Here is a 23450-nt window from a genome sequence, read left to right on the forward strand (position 1 = left end):
TGTGTTGACATATGAAATTAATGCACATGAATAAATTTTGGCACATACCATACCAAAGTTTATTGCTTCCAAGTGCTGTATCTTCATGTGCAATTGGGACTGCAGCACGTTGAGCCAGGTCAGAACAGCCCCAGCTAGAAAGAGACCTGGGGGGTCAGCCTGCCAGTCCAGGGCTGTTCTGACCTGGCTCAATGTCCTGTGGAGGGGCTGGCTGGGGCAAGAGGGTGCCCCACTGCAGGGCTAGTTGGCAGGCACCCTCGTGCCCCAGCCAGCCCTGTCAGTGTCTACACATGCGTTGCTGTGCAGTAAAGAACTCCACTGCAGGATAGTAGGGCTGTGCAAAATTTCACCAAGGGTTTTTTTTCGAAGCTGTTTTGATGCATTTTGAGCTCAAAACAGTGAAATCGAAATAAAACAAAAAGCATTGAAACAACTTTGAAATGAAATGAGGGCGCTCGAAACATTTTGAAAGTTTCAAAACGTTTTGAGTTTTGAAGCAGCCTGGTGGTGGGAGGCAGGGGAGAGCCAGGGCTGTGCTCCAAGTGGCTCCGCAGCCCTGTGTAGCTCAGCCCAGCAGGGAACGTAGCCCTGCCTCTCCCCGCCTCCTGCGGAGGGCAGCACCAGCTCTGCCTGCCTCCTGCCACCAGGCTGCGCTCCAATTGGACCCACCAGCCCCAAGGAGCTCAGCCCAGTGGCGGGAGGTGGAGCACAGTGCCGGCTCTGTCTGCCTCCTGTTGCTGGGCTGTGCTCCGTGGGGCTGGTGGAGCCAATTAGAACGCAGCCTGGTGGCAGGAGGCAGGCAGAGCCGGTGCTGCACTCTACCTCCCACCTCCAGGCTGAGCTCCATGGAGGCAGTGGCAGCCTCCTGTCATCTGGCGCAGATCTTGGGACTGCACCCCCGGGAGGAGTCCAGCACAGCCCCGCAGCCCTCCTGGGGGTGCTGGCTCCCGGATCTGCGCTGGGATGACAGGAGGCTGCTGCTGCTGCCTGGAGCCAGTGGCAGCATCTGTTTTCCCTGGTGCTGGGTGCAGGCAGCACCTAGTACTGGTCCCAGGCAGCAGTGGCAGCCTCTTGTCATCCAGCACAAACCGGGGGCCCACACCCCCGGGAGGAGTCTGGCACAGCCTGGCAGGCCTCCTCGGGGTGCGAGCCCCTGGATCTATGCCCCATATGAGAGGAGGCTCAGGCTGCCTCTCCTACCTGGGACCGGTGCTTGGTGCAGGCTGCGCCCAACACTGGATAAGATTGCTGCTGCTGCAGCCTGAGCCTCCTCTCATTTTGGGAACAGATTCAGGAGCCCACCCCCCTGGGAGGGCTGCTGGGCTGTGTCAGACTTCTCCCGGGGGTATGAGCCCGTGGATCTGCATGCCAGATGAGGGGAGGCTGTCACTGCTGCCTGGGACAGGTGGCAGCAGCAATTTTCTCTGGTGCTGGGTGCAGCCTGTGCCCAGCGCCGGTCCCAGGCAATAGGGAAGCCTCCTCTCATGCGGGGCACAGATCTGGGGGCTCACACCCCTGGGAGGGCTGCCAGGCTGTGCTGGACTCCTCCCAGGGGTGCCAGCCCCTGGATCTGCACACCAGATGAGACAGATAAGGGGATGGTGCCGTTGCTGCCTGGGACAGATGCTGCCACTGGCCACAGGCAGTGGTGACAGCCTCCTGTCATCCAGAGTAGTTCCAGGAGCCCGCACTCCTGGGAGGAATCCAGCACAGCCTCACAGCCCTCCTGGGCGTGCGAGCCCCCAGATCTGCGTGTCGGATGACAAGAGGCTGCCGCTGCTGGCAAATTTTGCTTTCAAGACTTTGAGGTACAGTTTCTAAGAAACCTCTGCACCTGTCTCCTTGAAATGTGGCAGGCTTCATGCCCTCAGAAGGGGTTACTGTCCCTGCAATTTGCATCTGAATCAGGCAACAAATGACAAAGTTGTAGGCATTTTCATGATTCCTCATTATAGCCTATGGGCGAAACATTGAAATGAGTTGAAACAGCGAAACAGTTTCAACAAAATGAAATGGGATAGTGTCTTGAAATGGAATGAAACGACAAAACAAAACACTGTCCCTTCGAAATGGATGTTGAAACAAAACAATAGTGTTTTGCACAGCCCTACAGGATAGTACTGTATTTACAAGTACTAACCTGAGACAGAGCTAATTAGTTTCCTGTGGCCTAATAGGGCTGCACATGTAGACTTTGAGACTCTACTGCAGAGCTAATAAGGCAGCTCTGCAGTAAACATCTCTTATAGATGTACCCTATATCTCCAGCAGTAATTTCATCTAAAGATTGTCCTGGATAGAGTGGCATTTCAGGTGGCGAAAAGGGAGCTGCCATGCCCAGAAGAATTTTAAGAAGAATTTGTAACTTTGGAAACTTTGCAGTGTAGATTTAATCGTAGGTTCTAAGGTTTCTTTAAAAATATTATTTAATCCATTAAAAAGTAAGAAAAATCCATAAGCAAGATAAACAACTCTAGATAGAACAGCTAGTGATTATACTACTTATTACATTCAAATTCAATAAAGATCATATAAAATTTACCTTTCCAGCATAGTGCTGGATGCCAAAACACAGCTCCACTCCTTTGGGTCTCCAAAAGTATTTGTATCTTAAATTATCTTCAAATTTATCTAGCCATTGAAAAAGATAACATTGTTAATAATGAATGGAAGTATTTTAAAGAGAAATCTCTACCCTGTTAGGGGCAGCTTTATTGACCCAAAATATCAGAATCAAGATAAAATACTCTTGTAAGTTAATTGCATTGCCCATCAGTGACATCAGCCTTGGTCTTGCCTGTTTGTCACTTTCATTTTGTTCTTTCTTCCAAGCTGCTACTTACGATTGGAGCAGCATTCCCATACCAGCCCATTAAAACATATCCTTCAAATTTCTTAAGAGTACTTCTATTGCCATGCCTATATGAAACTATCAAATGAGAGTGGCTAGCAAGCACTTGTCAAGTCTCTTCATTTATTTGTTTGTTACAATTGGGCACCTGGAAGAGGCAAAGAGTCCCAGCTTGCTTTCACCAGCCCTAGATCACTCTGCTTTCAAGACATCAGTAATAAAACTCATCAGTCAGAAGCAAGGGGGTTGCCTGTGAAAGTATAAGCTCAATATTTAATACAGGCTGATTTATAAGACTCGCAGGCAGGTTCCCAGCTTCAGTATATGACAGAAGGTTGGAATGAAATCATATCAGTCATCTTGAACTTAAATTCAAGTTTGAACTCAGCTTTCCAGAAGTGAAAATTTTATGTATACATTTGGAGAGCTTAACAGCTGCCATTTTAAATAGCAAAATTCTCCTTTCTGAATCACACCATACTTGTCTGTTATAAATCCAACATTCAGCACATTGACAGGAATGGGAATTCTGGCTTGCACGTCAAAGGGGAGCATTCAGCATTAGGATAATATTTTAACAGCATGTAATATGCTTCATGTTTTAAAAATGAAGTTAACTTTTATTATAATGTTCATAAAACATGCATCAAAGTAAAGAAATATACAGCCAGATGGCACAATGTAAGTAACACACTTTCTGTTTATGATGAGGTAATCTGTAGCGAGACAGTGTTGTCTAATAGGGTAAGTATGAGACTAGGGGCAGGAAGACCTGGATGCTTTTCTCACTACTGCTGCTAACTTACTGTCTAGCCTTAGACATGTCACTCTTCTGTGCTGCTGCTGCTGCTTCTCTGTCTATTACATGGGGATAAGAATACCCAAAATGCCAACCTCCAGGGACATCATGAGGATAACTTATTTGAAGGTTTTAGAAAGTAGTAAGATCTACATTGAGAGCTACAAACAGCTGCGCCAGGGTCCGGAGCCCAGTCACCAGCTCTGTGCTGGGAGCGGGGGAGAGACTGGGGTTGCACTGCCTCAGACCCTTCCCCCACCGTCCACTCAGATGCCCAGGTGCATGCGCCGGTACGGAGCTGATGCTGGGGCTCCAGAGCCCAGTGCAGCTGTTTGGAGCCTCCCAGCTTCAGCTGGCCCGGCTCTGGGTAGCTGCTGCCAGCCACAGAGCCCTGGCTGTGGGGCAAAGGGCAGCAGGGCTGGGGGGCAGGGACTTTGGGTGGGTGGCAAGGGGCACATGCAGGGCATTCTGCCATGTACCCTCTGCCTTCATTTTGTTTTTCTGGAATGCTGGCACTCCGGCACCTTCCAACGTAGGCATTGTGGTGTTTTTCGGCACTCCGGCCAAAAAACATTGCCTACCCCTGGTCTATACCATAGGCTGGATTGGGCCTACAGACCAGCTCCACATACCAGATCCAGGGTACGGGACCTGTCTAGTGCAGGCACTGCATACAGCACTCCCTGGACTGGTCCCATGTGCCACATGCAGTGTGTGTCCTGGATTGGCTCCACGTACCAGCCCTGGCCCCATGCACCAGAATTTACACATGCTAGCCCAGGCCCTGTATGTTGCATGCAAGGCCAAACCAGTGCAGATTGCATGCAGCAGGTGAGTCCACTCTGAGACTCACCGGCAGCACCATGGGATGGATGATAGGGCTCTATGGTCTATATCTTTTACTATATCTATTTTAAACTATAAGATAACATTAGCAGTATAAAACACCTGGGAAGCTAGAAAAACATACTGGGTAGTGAATGATGCAATATAAAGATAGCAGATAGACATTTAATATTCCAAGAAAAATGCCACAGGGATATCAGTCATTCTTTAAGTTTTCTTGAGTGCTCATACCAACTAAAGTCAGATCTGTTGCCTGGGGAAATCGACTTTCTTCATCAAGTAGTGACAGCAGTCCCATTGGTTTTTGGAGGAACATATCTAAAAGTGGGCGATTGTCTTCATATACCACTGTAGTTGCATCAATCCCCTCATTCTGATATTCCATCTACAAAGTTGTAAACAGTGTTAATACCAAACTAATTATCATCTGGTCACTTTTGGCACAAAGCTTCTCTTACATCCTTAAGCCCCAACAATATTTAGCTACCTACAATGCTCATGGTAACAACGTGGAAGTAAAATCTTAATATGGTCTTTTTTTGGCCACAATGCATTAAATATGTGGGCATGTGTATTTTACAAAATACTCCTGATTCATTCTACAAGTCATTGTTGCTGAATTAAATCATTCCCTTTATAAAGTTAAATTACCTGTTCAAGTGCAAAGATGTGTTGATTGAAATAAAACTGGATTTGTTCATTGGCAATGTTTATGCACAGTTGTTCAAAGGAATTTCTTGTGAAGTTCTCAAATCCAAAGATATCTAGTATCCCAACATTCATTCCACTGTCAGCATTGCTATATGGAAAAGGTACACAAAATCCATCAAGGAGAAAGAAAAAACAGGAAAAATCAAAATAAACTTGACAATAAAATAGTGACATAACAAGTTGGTTCTGTGCCCTCCTTGGTGGTGACAGCCAGGGTAGTGGCAGCTGTGGTTGCAGCAGCCAGGCTGGTCACAGCTGGAGTGGCCAGGCAGCTGTAACTGCTGCTCTTGTGCCTCCTATGAGGGGACACTTGGGGCTGGCATCCCAGTTGTACACCTCTAGCTATACTACTGCAATAAAGATCAGATACCATAAATAATTTAATCAAAGGAAGAGAGACAGAACTTGTTCACAGTCATTACCAGAGTTTTCAACCCTAAGACTCTTGCATTTCATGAGTTTTGTCATGATGTGAAGAAGAAGAGAGATGCTACTACTCAGAAGCACCTCCTCTGCCATTAATAAAATAGGAACTGTGATTCCTTTATTTCCCCTTACATTAGCCCCACCAAACATAGAGAAGTGGATTCAGACTACAATCTGAATCCTCAGCTATGCTGATTTCATGTTCAGTGAAAATAAGAGAAGTTGGAGGAAAGACAGTTCTCAGATACCTTCCCACTCATCCCATTTTGGCATCACCAGAGAAGAAAACAGCACCAGCATAACTTAGAGTTGCCTAAAGGCTGCTCTATTATACCAGCACAAGCTGTCCCATAAAGACTGCTTCACAAGCAGCCCATCCAGACCTCCCTGTCCTCCAACATACTCTCTCATATGGTGGGGTAAGGTTTGCAGGCAAGAGAACCAACTATACCAGCTTTATATCACCTTGAAGTTTCTTTTAGGCATCAACATAGCTCGCTGCTCTTGAAAAGTGCAAAGCATATGAAACAGGATATGAGAATGTGGCACACTGTAATCATCTCCATAACATCTATTAGCACTTAAGTTTTCATAATTAAATGTCCTTATAGTCAATTTTAGCAGCTTGAATTGGAATATAAAATTGATTCATTAAGTTGTTATAATCATTTGATATCTGTATTTATCACTACTTTAATACTACTTGAGAACTGGAAGGCCCACATAAACTATACTTAAATGTTTATTGCACCCAACCTATTCTAATTAGTTATTTACAGGCCTCTGGTAGAATTTTCTTGCTTATCCCGTATCTAGTACCTTTTCAAAGACTTGCATGGGATTTTAACTAAGCAATTTTCATTGAGCGCATCTACATGTGCTTTTGATGTAGCATCAGTTTACCCATGAGTAAATTAAATGGGTACACACACCTACACATGCAGGGAGGTGGGAGCAGTGGCCCTGTAATAGGCCCCTGCCACCACCACAGGGAGCTCCAGGCACCGGCTGCAGCTGCTAGCAGCCAGCAGCCCTCTTCAAAAGCCAGCCCAGTTCTCTGCTCTCTGACCAGCCACTTCCCTGACCAGGAACAGTGTGTCCAGTGCAGCGACAGCATGTGGCAGCACTCTCCTCACCATGGTGGCTCCAGCCCCTGCCCCTGCCCCGGGCAGCGATGAACAGTGCCCCATGCTTCTGCTGGCTGCTGCGCTGGCCCTACTGGCCCGCTGTGCCAATTACCACCTGGTCCACAGCCTTTTCACCCCTCCTGGCTCCCCCACATGCAGCAATTGCCTGCCTGCCTGCCATGCTCCATCCCAGGGCCACCACTGGGCACCTGCCACCTCCAACCCATCTGCCTGGATGGACCCTGGCAGGGATGCTGATGATGGGCTCCAAGATGCCACCACCAGGGCCACAATCACCCTCCTACCACCAGGGCCACAATTACCCTCCTGGGCCTCCAGCCCCATTGCCTCTGGGCCTGCTGGACCAGTCAGGACTGGTGGTGGCATGTCATCCAGCACCCCTGGGATGATAAGCAGTGGCTAGAGGCCTTCAAGATGACCCGGGCCACCTTCCAGGAACTCCTGGAGCAGCTCCAGCCCCACCTGGAGTGGCAGCACACCAACATGAGGCCACCCCTCTTTGCAGACTTCCACTTGGCCATCACTCTGCTCAGGCTGGCCATGCCTGCCAGTCTGCAGTATGTCAGTCACCTGTTTGGAGTGGGCAAGGCCACCACTGGGGAGACTGTTCTGGAGGTGTGCAGGGCCATCCAGGACATACTGGGGGACACTGTGCTCCGCGTGCATAACCCCGTAGTGGGGGGTGGCAGAGTTCCGTGCCCTGGGATTCCCCCAGTGCATCAGGGCCCTGGATGGGACCCACATCCCCATCACTTGCCTGCCTTGCTACCTACCAGAGACCACCCCTACTACAGCTGGAGGAGCTTTCACTCCATGGTGCTCCAGGCCATCAAGGACCATTGAGGTGCCTTCCCACATATGAGTGCTGGTTGGGCAGGCAGTGCCTATGATGCCTGCATCTTTCTGAACTCTGGCCTGCCAAGCCTGGTGGAGGGTGGGCACTTCACGGCAGGTATGCTGGACGTGCAGCTGGGCACTGTGGTGGTCCTGCCCCTACTCACTGGGGACTCCACCTACCCACTCCTGCTCTGGCTCATGCGGCCCTACCCAGCCATCTGGACCCCCGCCAGGCCCACTGCAACTATTGCCTGGGCCAGATCCATGCCCTGGTAGAATGCACCTTCAGCTACCTTATGGGACACTGGCACACACTAACTGCCCACCTCGAGTTCACTGAGGACATCCTCCTCCAGGTCATCCTTGCAGCCTACATGCTGCATAACTTCCATGAGGCCTGGTGGGGGAGCTCTTCCATGAGGCCTGGGCAGAGGAGACGTGGTGCACAGAGGACACCTGACAGCAGGAACATCACCTGTGTTGGCAACGGCAGCAGTGGTCCCCCCCCCCCGCCCCCAAAGCCCCAGGAGAGCCATGGACTTGCTAGCAGGGGCCAGGGCACCAGATGCAGGAGGCACTGGTCAACCACTTCCTCCAACACTGCCTGCTCTAGACCACATGATTGCCACCCACAGGCCCCCCCACCACCTCCAAGCACCATGCTTACTGCAGGCAGATGTCAGAAAAACACATTTTATTCTCTTCACATCAACCAGAGCCCAGCTCCCCCCCTAACAAACAAAGTCCCCTTCTCTCCCCAACAAACAGAGTCCCTCCATTACCCACCCCACCCACCAACACTAAAAAACCTTCTTCCCCATGAAAACTGTGTGTGTCCTTTGTGTACTGTCCTAGAGTAGGGGGCTGTGGGGTGGGGGCAACTAGAGGGCAGAGCCCAGGGACAGGCAGCCAGCACCCTGGCTTCTGGCCACTCCCCCATGGGTGCACACACTGTGGTGAGTGCAGCAGGCGGGGGGCTTGTCCATGGTGATGGCAGCTGGTGCTCCCCTGGTGCTAGTGGTTTCCTTTCCAGCAAGCAGTGTCCAGGGTTAGCAGGGTTGGCATGTGGTCCTGACCCTGCTGCAGGCAGCTCTGGCTCTGCACCCACATGGAGCCAGGGTAGTTGGTGGGGTTAGGCCAAGGCAGGGTGGCTGGGTGGCACTGGACCAGGGGTAGGGGCCAGGCCAGGGTCTCTTGGCTGCTGAAAGCAGTGCAGGACCTCCTCCCAGGCCCAGGTGGGGGTTTGCTGCTGGGTGGTGCATGGCTGCCAGGGAGCAGGTGGGGCTAGGGTTGGGATGTCCAGCATTTGGCAGTCATTGTCTGTGGCCTGCACTGCCAGGAGCTATGCCTGGAACTCCTGGTCTGCCCAGTCCTGTGCTGGTCCTGCGCCTCTTCGTGGGCGGTATCCTCCACTTGCCACCTGTCCTGGCAGGCCACGTCCTCTGCCTGCCAGGCCCAAGTATCCCCCAGCCGGTCTTCTGATGCCATGGCCAAGCAGTCCAGGAGGAGGGTCCTGTCTAAAGTTATCCTCTGGCAGAGCCAAAGTATCTGTAGGACCCCGGCTGTGTGTGGCAATGACCCTGAGGCCACATCCCAGCTGCCAAGGGTGGCCTGTCCCCTGCATGCAGCTTCAGGTCCTATAGAGGCATGAGAAAGAAGCTGTTTGTGTGAGTTTGCAACTTTTCAGAGATAAGATGCCCTGTACCAGGGACATGCAGTGCCCAGCCTCAGATCAGGCATCAGGCATGCACAGGAGATCAGGGGCCATGGTAAGTCAGCCTGGCAGGCCTGGGCCCAGGCAGCTGCTGGCTGAGCTCCCCATCTCTTGCTCCCCTGGGGCCAGTGGGCTGCTGGGCGCTGGCTGCGGGCAGCCTCCCTCACCCACCTCTTCCCAGGGTAGGATAGGCTAGGCTCCTGGCAGCACTTCCTGACACCAGACCCTGCTACCACCCCCCACAGGCCATCCACTCTGCTGCTCTGCCACCCATGATGCCCAAACTCAGGGGGCATGGGGCTCCAGGGTGACTGGGACAAGGAGCTGCCTGTGCCCCAACCCTCCACACAGGGTTCTTCTCCAGGAAGGTACCTCAGGGCCAGACCCAACCCAAGCCACCACTGCACCTTGAGCATGCCCCTGCTGTGCATGCCTCAGGCAGTTCATGAGGAGCTGTTTGTGTGGACTCGGGTGCCCAACCCTCTATGCCTTGCTGCTGATGATGGCCATGTTGCCTCAGGTACACCTACACATGTGGTACAGAACCCTGAGCTATGATGGTGCAAGGGGCAAGTCTGAGCTGCCTTGCAACCTCTGCTGCTGCCTGGAGGCCTACCTGTGGCTGTGCATCCCTGGCCCCCATAGCTGAGGAGAGCATCACCACCAGCATGTACGTGTTCCTCAGTGTGTGAGAGGCCTGTGCCCACCTAGCTGCGGGGGCATGGGCTGCTCAATAAAGTTTGGTACTGTCTCCCACCGCCCTGCATGCTGTGGTGGGGGAACATGGTGCCAGGGGAGTGCAGTCTGGCCAGGTAGGGAGGAGGGGCAGGGGAAAGGGCTGGGAGCAGGGGTAGGGGTGGGGAAGGCCCTTCCCTCAGAGCAGGGCTTACCACGTGGCCAGGGCTGGCATATCCGGCAGCTCCATGTGATCATAGCTGTTAGTGATGGCATGTAGCTCTGGGCTGTGTCTTCAGACGTCGGGGCACGGGAGGCAGGCACCTGGCCAGGGGCCCCCCCAGGAAGGAGCTGGCACTGTTTGTGGTGTTATTGCTGGCCATGCCTCATGGTTGGGCCTGCAGAGCTGTTGGAGCAGGTGCCGGTCCGGGCTCCCCAAGTTGCTGGTGGAGGGTGCAGCAGGGGAGCTCAGTGGAATGGGCTGTTGGACACCCAAGGGGTGCCAGGCCAGGGTGGGGGCTCAGACAGGCTGCCCATGCTACTATAGACAAAATAGCTGTGGCCTGGGTTCTGGGGCATGGAGATGTCCATTGGTTGCTGCATGGACTTAAGGGTACTCCCCGACTGATGACTGTGCCCACAAGGCCTTGAAATTTATGCAATACTTCTGTGCTGACTGGTCATGCCCACACTCCCACATCTGGTCTGACAGCTGCATAGATACTTGCACCTCTGCCTTGCGCCTGACAGTGTCACAAGGTTATCAGTCTCCTGCAGCAGCCTGGAGTAGCCTATAGGCCTGGCCAGCATGGATCTGGCAGCTGCACAGCAGTGTGGTGCCAGGCAGTGGTGCTGGGGTGCAGGCAGGCTAGGGCAGGTGGCCTGTGGCCTGTCCAGGAGGACACAGGGGCCTGAAGGGGCCTCAGGCTCCCTGCTGGTGTGCCTCAGGGCTCTGAGTACCTGCAGGCTTTTAAAGGTCTGAGGCAGGGGCTGCCATAGAGGCAGCCCAGCCCTGGGGCAGGGAAGGCTCCCAGCCTGGAGCCTTGGGGCTAGTCTCAGGCCAGCTCCCTAATGTCAGGGCTGACCCAGGAGCAAGCTTGCTCCTGGGTCATGTCTACACACGTGTAACTGCGCAGTAACTAATCACGTATAAATTTGCTACCTGGATTTGTAGGTAGCAAATTTACTTATGATTATGTGTTTTTACTGGGAAGTAAGCATGAACATGTATGAACATGTTTACTGTGCAGTAAACTATGCTACTGCACAGTTAAGCATTTCATGTAGACACACCCATTGACTTCAGTAACTAAATCCCGCTCAGCTCTTTGAAAATGTTGGGGTTAATGTCCCAGAAATGGAATTCCGGATCACAACATGACAGCCATTTTAAGGTCTTTACCAAAATAAACACAGCATTCTCCTGAAAAATCAGACTTATAAAAATGGACGATCACATCAAATACACACAGAGTAAATGCTTATGATTAAGTGATGTGTAACTTGCCATATGTTTTTATCTGGCTGTAGCAATGTATTAATACGATTTACTATCCAGCTGAAGAGTCGCCCATAAAGTGCTTTAGACATGGCATCTCTCACGTCAGCTGCTTTGTCCACAGTGTTTGTTCGGACAATAGTCTCTCCTCGTGTTACAACACAGTGAGAAGTTAGAGCTTCTTGAAGTTCTTCTGACCCAATACTTAGCAGTGCAGCAGCTGAAAGATAAGAGAAACAAGAAATATGGATATAACCAGAGTGTAAAAATTGCCAGCATTGCCTATCTGGCACAGTGAATGAGAGACTCTTTCTAACATAATCCACATTAATAGAACTATAATGTTAAAAAATATATATATTTACCATTATCTAAGGCTTCTGGGTTTGGAACTTCACTTTTATCAGTCTGGTGTTGGGAAGAAATGGCAGCAAACTCAATATTTCCAGTATTTAGGATCCCAGCCAGAATTCTGTACACCGAATGCACTTCCTACAAATAACAGCGAGAACTACCTCAAAGAGAGACAGTTAGTTACTTTGGCCCCCAAATTTAGTGAGTTTAGAAATGCATGTAGAGGAGGGTGTTAAGTAGTTCATTCTGAGTTTCTTAGTTGGCCAACTCAGTATTTACTCAGTTATGTTTCAGCAAACTCCCACTGAAATGGAAAACAAGACTGTGAAACTGGAGCATGAATGGGACTGAATGGTTCATTTTGGTCGGGCCATTTTTGGCACAAAGGTCATCTTGAACACATGTTCATTTGTAGTGCTACAAGTACCTCAGCACTTTGAAGTGCTACACAAATTAAAGCTCTATGGAAGCATATACATATTCAGTGCCTGCAGGGTGGAGAACTACAATGTTGCCCCAAAAATGTGCTTTCCAGCCAGGGGGCACCAGGAAGCTATGCCTTCACTTCTTTAGCCCCCACAGGAATCTGTCAATGAGTCCAATAACTGACACTTGCCCTGTCCCATGCTGGGAAGGGGGACAGAACAGGCTGTCAGCCTCCCACAGAAGGCAGCATGCATCTTAGTGATTGGGGCATCCAGGCTGTGGACAGAAATTACACAAAAAACAATAGAAGTGATCAGAAATCAGTTCAAATCTGTATTGTGTTCTGTGCACAGAAGTTTAGTGTACATAAACTGCTTTCAAAATGGCTGAAACCGGTTTAAGATAAACCTGAATGGATGCAGGATCAGACTTAACTGATTTATGTTATATTGGTTTATTGAACTTCTGTCCCAGATCCCCTTCTGATAGAAGTTAACTCTCAGTCCCCCAGCATTCTAGCATGCTTTGCACCTCCCCTGCAAACCCTCCCTTGCAGGATGGGTGGGCTAGCCTTGGCCCAAGCTCTCTAGTCCAGCTGAGCAGGGAGACATGCTCTAGCACCCCCTGGCTCCTGGTCTGCACCACTGCAGGCATGTGGCTGCATTTCCGAAATCAGAAGTGAATGTCTGTTCACTTGCTTATCAGTCCAATCTGTGCAGTTTAGACTAATCTGCAAAGATTGAATCAATTCAGCCTTGGGCTTTTGACTGTCTATACTTAGCCTCAAAGGGCTGCCTAAAAGCTCACTACCCACTGTCTTGTCAGCAGCAGTGGCAGGCTTCGCTGCTGCCGTAGCCACAGAGGAAGCAACTGCCCCTTTGGTAACAACAGTCCTATTTAGACAAATGTCAGTCCTTGCACGCACAACATTGGACATGTTCTTTAAAAATATGGTCAATAATGATTTGGCGAAGAAGATCATGCTTCATTTCTCACCTCATCAGTAAACCCTATGATCCTAAAGCAATGTTGAATTGCTTCAAATTGTCGTCTGTATGAGTCTTTAGTAATAATATCTTGCATTACTCTTCCAGTTTCATTATCAATGTATCTAAATAAAATGGAATAATAGAAGTGCCATATTAGCAACCCCCTAGTGACTTTGATAAGATTGCATCAGTAACTGAGAAGACAATATATTTAAATATTTTTAACCAAATAAATATTGTAGTACTAAATAAATGTCTTTTAACCAAGTAGATACTGTAATGCTAAATAAAAAGAGTTTACATTTTTTTCTTTGCTGTAACTTTTGTTTCTTTAGCATAAATTATGACATTATCCCAACACTAGTTTTCCAATAAAGAAAATGAAATTAGTAACTCAAGTTTAATGAGCAAGATTCAGCCCTGAAGAAAAACGGTATGGGTCCATTGACTTTAATGGAGCTGCACCTGTATAACTGCAGCTAAATTTGTCTTGTTATATCAGATATTCAAAGGCTACAAACAGACACCTCATTTCTCCTGAGAAAACCCCTTTTTTTTTGTGATCCTAAAAGCCCAGTGTCCCACCTTTCCTTGTGAAGCGTGGGAGATAAAATGTGTTAACTACTTTTTCCCCAGGACAACTGTGGCTTATTCAAGTTAATTGCTATTCATTCTAGGGACAATCTATGTGTCTAAAGGGCTGTGCTGCTCTTCTTTTTTTCCCCAGGTTTTGACTTAGATCAAGCAGAATCATCTCAAATGTAACATCTGTTTTTAGCCATAAAACAATACATTTTGAGTCGCTCCTGCATTTTACAGTAAAGTTACATATTCATAACAGTCCATTTCTGGAGCCAGATAAAGCCTGAAAGAAGGATGGAAAATCTACATAATAATGAGATTTTCTTTTCCTTCTTTTTTTAAATGGTTCAAGTCTTCAAACAAATACAAATAATGTAATTCCCTATTGTCCATCCTCTTCTATAGTTGGGCAGATTAAGAAAGATCCTTAAGGGATGGAGAAGGATTAAGAGAGATTATAAAGCATCACACTGGGAGCGAGAGCTGATCAATAGCTAATTACAAGCAGCATTTAAAAAAAATTAGTGATAATTACCTAGGAGGTTTTTTTTCGGGAAGTCTATACTCAGAAAGTTTCTTCTGATGAAAAAGGCCAGCATATATGTAATAAAATATATGGAAGTTTTTCTCTCCTCTGGAAAAAAGTGTATTATAATAAAGTATACAAGTATATCTGCATCCATACATTTGTCTCAGCCAGTACCTCATCAAGTTAAGGGCAGAAGGCCTTAAACCAATGCTCACTGAAGTCAATGGCAAAGGTACCACTGATTTTAATGGCACAGTATCAGAGCAAGAAGCAGCAAAAGCCAGAGAGACCTTCTACTATATTTGTGAAACACACGAAACCCAACCAACCACATAGTGCCAATTAATCCAAGATCAAGCTCTTCTCCATCCTTTTTAAATTGCTGACAGCTGAGCAGAGAGGTATAATGGCACGTCTACTGTCCAGAGAAAAGAGGCTATGGGAGAAAAATATACTGTACAGAATATCCTCTACTGAACAATGGAGTGGTATTGATCTTCAGTCAAGAATAACCCAGCTAACTGTTCCAGCCCTAATATAAGTGATGTAGTACTAGTGAGTTAGAATAGAATTCCAATGAATAGTGTTTAAAAAATTTAAAAATGTTGTGGGAAAAGATAACTACAATGGATATGAAAGGGCATAACATTATTACACCTACACAGCCTGTTTTATGACCCTGGATTTTTCAAGTAGATATTCAGAAATTTTTGCCCCCATTACGGCTCCTGTTGGCGTGAACATCATTTCCAGATATTTTCCAAAACGACTTGAGTTATCATTGATTGCAGTGCAGGCATTTCCAAATGCTTCAACCAGAGGGTTCACTTGAAGAATCTTCTCACGCAGAGCACGGTTATTGGCCTTGACAGAATACCCACATAAGAGAAGAAAAGATACAAAAGAATGTATCTGCTTACTCATGGAAACTTCCAGCTTCTGAAAAATGGCATGCATTATCATGTCACAGAATAAACTATTGGCAAATATGGGTTGATCTTTCTGCTCAAGTATAATATTTTGAAGAGGAAAAGAGAGTCTCCAGCAGGTGTGAAGATATGAGATCTTTTCTCGCTGCAATATTTTTGTCTGTAGAGGCTTCATAAATTTTAATTAGAAAAACCACACTGTAGACACTAAATTACAAGTAGAATAGATTTATTCTTGATCATGCAAGGATTTACAAATGTGTTGGACTCTTTAATTTTTCTTATTGTCTTGACTTTGGTATGGAATTTAATATGAGCACAAATGCCTGCCTAACCAGATTCATTCTGAGGTTTTTTTTCTTTACCATATGAAAAAAGAATAATGGAATTATTATTAGTAGTAGTAGCAGTAGTAGTATGAGTATTAGTATTTAGATTCATAGCTTGCTTGGTCATAAGTACTATAAATAACTGGAGATACTTGTCATCAAGGGCTTGTTCAATGAGCTTTAGTTAAAGTGCCCCTGTTGCCATTTTGAAGCACAGGGACACTGATACACAAGACACTGCGAATACTTTAATTAGACCAGCTGTTGGAGACGCTCTAATTAAAGCACCCTCACCTCTGGAGCACATGTAAAAATGCCCAATCTTATTTCCACTGAAGCCAGTGGCAATGTTTTGACTAACATAGACACAGACTCAAAGGGCCTAAATCTACACTCACTTATGCACGTGAATACTTTTACTGATTTCATTGGAATGTTACATATATAGAATAAAACAGATAGGTAGGACTCTACAGGGTAGGAACCTAAAAACAGTTTTTTTATATTAATGATTATTAATTAGATCATGTAGCTTCCAGTATAAAATATGAGATCCCAATAGAGCGACAAGTTCACACTCTATACAGCTCAAAAAATGAAATATTTCAATGCTTTTAATAAGCTAAAAAGGCACTGGACCTTTTTTTCCCTGCAAAGAAAGTTTAAAATAGATTATTCATTGTGCTACATGGCTTAGTGTAAATATACCTTTCCCAGGAAGGTCAAATGCTGGACAATCAGATGGGCACTTTCAGTCTTTCCAGCACCGCTTTCTCCACTGATGATAATGCACTGATACACAAAACAAAACTGTAAATGCACAGCTCACCATATAGCTGATAAGTTAAAAGTTTCACTACTGCTCTATGGGTTATTTAATATAATATGAAGACTGCATAACACCTCCAGAGTCAACTCTCTCTTCAGTGAATATCAAAAAGTGTCAGTTTGTTTGTTTCTTTATGCTTTAGATTCATAAAATGGGCATCATCATCATCGTTTCTGGGTGCATGTGCATGTCAAAGAGAAAATAACATTCTTAAGAGCTCATTATCATGACACACAATTAACATGACACATGGATTCTCACAATGGGAAATACATCTGTATCTAATATACAATCTAAAACGTGATCCCACTTTAAGAAAAAAAAATGATAGGGCTTGCTTACCATGACCAGTGCTAATCACTGAGCTAATGCAGCAGTATCCTGGGTTTATAAAAAGTTAGCTTTTTGGGGAGAAGACTGGTAGAGGAGATCAACAGTTCTCCTGCATTACCTGTCTGTACTAAAAAACACATAGCAGATTGTCTCAGCTGCCCCTGTGCATCCCAAATTTAAAGATTAACTGGAAGCCTCTGGCTCTGCTATGTCCTCCTCTCAGATATGACACTTGCTTGGGGCAGATAGTGCATAGGTGCTCTATGAAGGCTCACATCCTAATAAATAAGCCATATTATTTTTATTTCCTGGATTTTCAATAGAATTTTCACTATTTTCAAGTGTTCTACAACAATGTTTTTCTTTGAAATGAGATATTGTCAAACATGCACTATACTTACTTACATAGAGTTTATACGTGCTGACACAAAACAGACACACAAATGTATGTGTTCTATGTTCCTAAGTACTTGAATATAAGATGTTCCTATGTACTTGAATATAAGATGGCCCTGAATATAAGATGACCACCCAATAATTAGGTTCTATCTATGGAAAGTGTATAAATTTGTTATAATTTTTCAGGTAAAGAATCTAATTATTGGAGGTGTGCCTTGAATTTGTTCCCCTTCTACTGCTACAGCAGGGCAAATGAATCTGAAGGGTCAAATGCCCCCTTCCCTTCTACATCTCCCTAGCTTTTTCCCCCCTGCAGTCCCTTCTCTCCATCCTTACTGTCAGACCCTGCTCTTCCTGAGCCCATGGAAGTATGGAGCAAATTTGAAAATACTGACCTTGAAATAAAGATAATTCATCATATAGGCAAATTACTACATGTACTCATAGGCTTAGTTTATCTAGAATTGATGCATTTTATCTATTTTGAAACTACTATAAGTTTTAGCACAGGTACTCCATAAACACTCTTTTAAGAAGCACTTGTGTACCTACTTATATATAGTACAAATGGGCTGTGTCTACACGAGACATTGACTGTGCAGTTGTTACTGCACAGTCATGTAGTACTTGCATACACAAGTACTATATTACTGTATAGTAACCGGCATTACACAGTAGCATCGTTGAACGAATTTTCTCACTACACAATAGGTCATTAATACTGCACAGCAGCATCACATCACACTTCGTACCACATGACACTACTGCACAGTAGTAATGAGTAGGGGTGTGCGAACTGGTCCCCTATTTGATTCGGATTTGGATTCAGTCTGAATCAGGGACAGTGATTCGATTCGTTGATTCGGATCACTGTCCCTGATTCGATTCGGCCAAATCTGAACCTGAAGATTTGATGCTGATTCGGACATAAACACAGCTTTAAATGTTTTTTCTACATGCCTTGAGGTAGCAGGCATGACTTGTGAATGTTACAATGCTGGGGCACATGGAGAGTCTGACAGGAGTGCAGTGGGGACCTCCATGTGTTCGGCGGCGATCCCAGAAGTGGACCAGAAGTACTTTTGGTCCACTTCCGGGTCTGCCAGGGAGTGCATGGGGGCCCCCCCTACAACCTCCCCAGCTTGGCGATTGGCCACAGGGGCACCCCAGGTGCCCCTCAGACCCAGGAGGCACCAGCTGCTGAGCTGGGGAGGTACGGGGGCACGGGGCCCTGGGTGCTTCCTGGTGAACCTGGAAGTGGACCGGAAGTGCTTCTGGTCCACTTCTGGGTCTGCTGCCAAGCATGCTGGGAAGCCCCCCACACTCCTGTGGGACACTCCATGCACCCCAGCATCACAGAATTCAAGAGCTACCTGCTACCTAGAGGTATACAGAAAAAACATTTAAAGCTGTCTCTATGTCTGAATCTCTGAATCTTTCCAAATCAATTTGGAGGTTTCAGATTTGATTTGGAGAGATTAAAGGGTTCTCTGATTCAATTTAGATTTGGAGATTTGGCCACCGAATCAGGCTGAATCTCCACTGAATCGAATCAGGAACTGAAGTTTCACACAGCCTTAGTAATGAGCTACTGCACAGTCATTGTGTCGTGTAGATGTGGTCACTGTGCTTGGTATTAGTCCAAAACCAAAAGGCTCCTGATTTACCATATAGTCCATGAGGCTGGCCCCATTGGATTCAACAGTATTTCAAGCCATTGTGAACCCACAGTTCAGCACTGCTCTATATGTGTGTGTACTCCAGATACACACAACGAAGCATCCATGTTCTTGTCATGAGTCCTGGAATCCTCCAAAACATGTATATGCAGGTAAGCAGCAGGGCAAACTGATCTGGTTCCCGCTCATGGAGAGTGGGGGCCACACTAATGAGATGTGACAGGCTAAGGGAAGGGGTGACAAAGACATTCTAGATAAACTGTTTGGGGCCCTGTTTGGTGATGTTTGCCAGACATTTAAGGCTGGTGAAGAAACAGGATTCATTGGAAATGCAAAAGAAAGATGCAGCTCAGCTGTGGGAGTGAAAAGGAAGTCAAAATGTATTCAGTGTATTGGCTCACTATGCCTTGAAAAAGAGTCGGCACTGAGGGGGAGTGCATGTAATGGGCACAACTTTATATCTTATTCAGATAGGCTGCACTAACTTATTCTTGAGGGGGGCCCAGCACCTGAAGCAGGACCCAGGGATCTACAGAGTCCACATCCTGGGCAGCAGCAACTGAAAGGCTGAGGTCCTGGGCTACATGAATGATTTGAATCATCCCATGCCAGAACAGGTGGTCAGTAGAGAGAGCCCTGGTGCACATGCAGGAATATGAGGTGGTGGCAGGGGTCAAGTTCAATGTGAGCAAGAGCACCTGCCTTGCCATGGGTGAGCTTGGGGATCTGAAGTCTCTGGGGGGTCTCTGTCCCCCACGAAAGGGTCAGAATCCTCAGGATAGATTTTGACTCTGAGCTAAGCAGCAGGACAACATGGGAGAAGACAGAGGCAAAGGTAAAGCAGAAACTGGGGCTCTGGCACATGTGCTCCCTTTCCATGCTGGGGCACATTATGCTTGTCAAGGTGATGTTGTTACTGGTGCTTCTGTACACCATACTGGTCTTCCCCCCTTCTGAGCATGTCACCCACAGGATCCAGAGGGTTGTGTGCATTTTCTTCTGGGGCTCCAGATGGGAAAAGGTCACCTGGAAGACCTTGTACAAGGACAAAAGGGCCGGAGGCAGGGCCATGCCAGACATCCTCCTGTTCCTGTGGGCCAAGTATACGAGCCTGATCTGCAAGCTGGTGATGGACACAGAATCCAAAACTGCTTGCCTTGTGAGATATTTTGCAGGGCACATCCTGAGACACTGTGGGATATTCACTCCAACAACCATAGACTGTGGATCATGGGTTCACTGTGGTTCTACGAGATCCTGAACCAGTGCTGCAGCTTGTGTGGCCTGCAGAGTGCAGGCCCAGCAACCATGAGAAACCACAAAAGAATCTAGGAGACACTGAGGCTGAGGGACACCTCATCGCCCGTGGACCTGCTCCCCGGCAACGTGTGCCAGGCTGTGTGGGAGTGCATTGACCACAAAGAACTGCACAAAGATCACAAGGACCTGAACTGGCTCATAACCCACCGAGCCCTACCAGTGAGGGCCTGGAGACATAGAGAGGGGCAGTCGGGGACATAGAGAGGGCCAGCTGCCCATGGCCCAACTGCTGCAGAGCCACTGAGATGATTGACCACCTCCTCTGCTTCTGCACCTATGCCAAAGAGGTATGGAAAAGGGTTAAGCAGCTCTGCAAAGTGGTAACCAGCGTTAGCTGACTAACCAGAGAAGCGGCGCTGTATGGGCACCTCACCAAACACCAGGAGAACTTGGCGCCCCATTTCAACCAGTTTGGGTCCTGCATCAAGAGCACCCTGTGGAAGGCCAGGAACCTCCTGCTGTACAGGCAAATGGACATAGAGGTAGTAGGCTGTATGAAAACGGCTCTGAGCGAACTCCAGACCTACTACCAGAAATCATTAGTGGAGGATGGAGGAGACGTGGCCAAAGCCACCTGGCACAGAGACATGTAGCACAGGATCATCCAACTCCTCCCAAGCAGAGAAGGGGGTGGTGACAGAGAGGAAGACGAAGGGACAAGTGGAACTGAGGATAGCAACAGTGACAGCAGCAGCAGCAAGTCCTCCAGTGGGAGCTAGAGTGACAGCGACATAGAGGGCAGATGAACTGAGTATGTGACCCCGTAAGCAGGATAGGCATGAAAGGGACGTGTTGCTTGGTCTGAGGGACCAGGGTTTGTTTGTGTGTGTTGCATGTGATATTGTAATGGGTTTGGGCGGCAAGTGGGCCTTTGTACGGGTTCGCAGGTGTAGTTTATTGTAATGGGTCAAGGTTTTCTCTGTGGAGTGATACTAGGAGTATAGTTATATATAACCTTACATATACATACATATATATATATATATATATATATATATATATATAGACATACATTTTTACAAAAAAACCCCAACAAAACAAAACAAAAAACACCATGCATCTGTGTCCAAGAAGGTAGTTTGTCTGAACCACTTTGCAGGAGAACTGCTCTTCTGCCATGGTTCAGTACCTGCCGAGGTGCAGTGGCTTTAAGCCCAGTTTATGGAAATGGGAGTCTCCTCCCTTGCTTGCTCCGAAAGCCTTATGGCTAAAGGCAAGCAAAACTCAGGGGCATCTGAACCCCAAGCCTCCAGGCTTGGGCCTGCAAGTAGGATGCCCGCCAAGGGATTTGGAACATCTGAAGCCCCAGGTGTGGGCGGAGGATGTTTGCCTGTAGTAGGGCCACTTATGGTTCTGGACTCTTGGATTTGGAATTAGTTTTGACTAATTTGGCCTTGGATACAAATTAAATAAAAAAACAAAAACAACGCCATGTACAACAACAACAACTATGTATTTGGGTCCAAGAAGGCAGTTTTCCTTAAGCCTCCTGGGGATAACTGTTCTTCTGGCATGGTTTAGTACCCGCTAAGGTGTTGGGGCTTAATGCCAATTTTATGGAAATGGGAGGCTTCCCCCTAGCTTGTTCCTGTGGCCATATGGCTGAGGGGAGGTAAAACTTGGAGGCATCCAATCCTAAAGCCTCTGGGCTGGGGCCTGGATTTAGGATGCCCGCCAAAAGACTTTGGAAATATCTGAAGCCCCTGGTGGAGGTGGAGGATGTTTGCTGGTTGTAGGGTCACTTATGGTTCTGGACGACTCATGGATTTGGACTTGATTTAGCTGATATGGCTTGGAACCTGAAAAAATTCTTTAAAAAAAAAAAAAAAGGCAGGAATAAATGTGCTGTAGAGAAAGCCCTGTGGCACACATGGGTCTATGAGGCAGCAGCAGGGGCCAAGCTCAATGTGAGCAAAAACTCCTGTCTGACCATGGGCGAGCTCGGGGACCTAGAGTCCCTGGGGGTCTTGGTTCCCTGCGAGGGGGTCAAGATCCTTGGGGTGGATTTCAATCCTGAGCTGAGTGGAAGGAAGGCCTGGGAGAAGAAGGAGGCCAAGGTTAAGCAAAGGTTGGGTCTGCGGTATGTGTGCCGCCTCTCCATGGTGGGGTGCATGGCACTCATGAAGGCAGTGTTGCTACCAGTACTTCTGTATACTGCATTGGTCTCCCCTCCCCCCACATCCCCAAGTGTGTCACCCATAGAATTCAAAGAACCATGTGCATTTTCTTCTGGGGATCCAGAATGGAGAAGGTGGCAAGAAAGACCCTAAACAAAAAGAAACAGGCTGAGGGGCGCCAGACATCCACCTGTTCCTATGGGCCCAGTACATGAGCCAGATCTGCAAGCTGGCAACTGGGCCAGCAACCAAAACAGCCCGTCTTGTCAAGTATTTTACAGTCACCTCCTGAGACCATAAGGGCTGTACGCTCCAGCCAAAGGGAGACCATGCACCATGGAATACCCCTGGTTCTACAGGGTGCTGAACAAGTTCTGGAGTGAGTATGCACTACAGAAGGAAAGCCCAGAGACCGTGTTAAACCACAGGAAGATACAGAAGGCAGTCAGAGATAGAGATAGGCTATCGATCATGGAGCTACTCCTTGATGATGACTGTCAGGCCATCTGGGATTGGATCTTCCACGAGGACCTACATAAAGACCACAGAGACCTGGACTGGCTCATAGCTCACTGTGCACACCCAGTGAAGGTGTGGAGGCACAGAGTGAGGTGAGAGTAGATCCAGCTGCCCCAGGGAAAGTTGCTGAGGTGAGAATGAGACTATTGACCGCCTCCTGTGGCTCTGCCCCTATGCCAAGGGAGTGTGGGAAAAGGTAAGCTGGCTCCTGGAAGAAGTGATAGGAGTCTGGCTGATGACAAGGGAGGTGGCACTGTACAGAACCTGACTAAACATTAGGGATCCCAGACAACCTGCTTTGGCCAGTTTGTGTCCTGCATCAGGAGCACCCTGTGGCAATGCAGGAACCTCCTGTTGTACAGACACACTGAGGTCAAAGAAACAGACTGTGTTAAACTGCTTCTAAGTGAACTCCAGTCCTACTACCTGAAATCTGTGGGAAAGGATGGAGAAAACACAGACAACCACACCTGGAAAAGGGACATGTGGCACAGGTTGTTCAAAGACCACCAGGGAGAGGAAATGGAAAAGGAAACTGGATGGGACAGCAATGCAACTGGACCTGGAGACAGCGAGAAGGACAACAACAGGATCAGCAGCAGCGGAAGTGA

General features: G+C 47.6%; 1 protein-coding gene across 1 annotated transcript in view; it reads right to left on the minus strand.

Annotated features, from left to right (window-relative positions):
• MYO3B (myosin IIIB) overlaps positions 1-23450 on the minus strand; it is a 367182-nt gene that overhangs the window by 207165 nt on the left and 136567 nt on the right. The window contains exons 13-22 of the mRNA XM_059726270.1: positions 16352-16435; positions 15047-15249; positions 14392-14490; positions 13282-13396; positions 11871-11997; positions 11511-11725; positions 5937-5953; positions 5148-5283; positions 4728-4881; positions 2543-2631 (exon numbers count right to left, since the gene is read on the minus strand). Of these exons, the coding sequence (XP_059582253.1) occupies positions 2543-2631; positions 4728-4881; positions 5148-5283; positions 5937-5953; positions 11511-11725; positions 11871-11997; positions 13282-13396; positions 14392-14490; positions 15047-15249; positions 16352-16435 (1239 nt within the window). The remainder of the gene's footprint in view (positions 1-2542; positions 2632-4727; positions 4882-5147; positions 5284-5936; positions 5954-11510; positions 11726-11870; positions 11998-13281; positions 13397-14391; positions 14491-15046; positions 15250-16351; positions 16436-23450) is intronic.

The sequence above is a fragment of the Alligator mississippiensis genome, chromosome 4 (assembly GCF_030867095.1).
Source record: "Alligator mississippiensis isolate rAllMis1 chromosome 4, rAllMis1, whole genome shotgun sequence".
Taxonomy (NCBI): domain Eukaryota; kingdom Metazoa; phylum Chordata; order Crocodylia; family Alligatoridae; genus Alligator; species Alligator mississippiensis.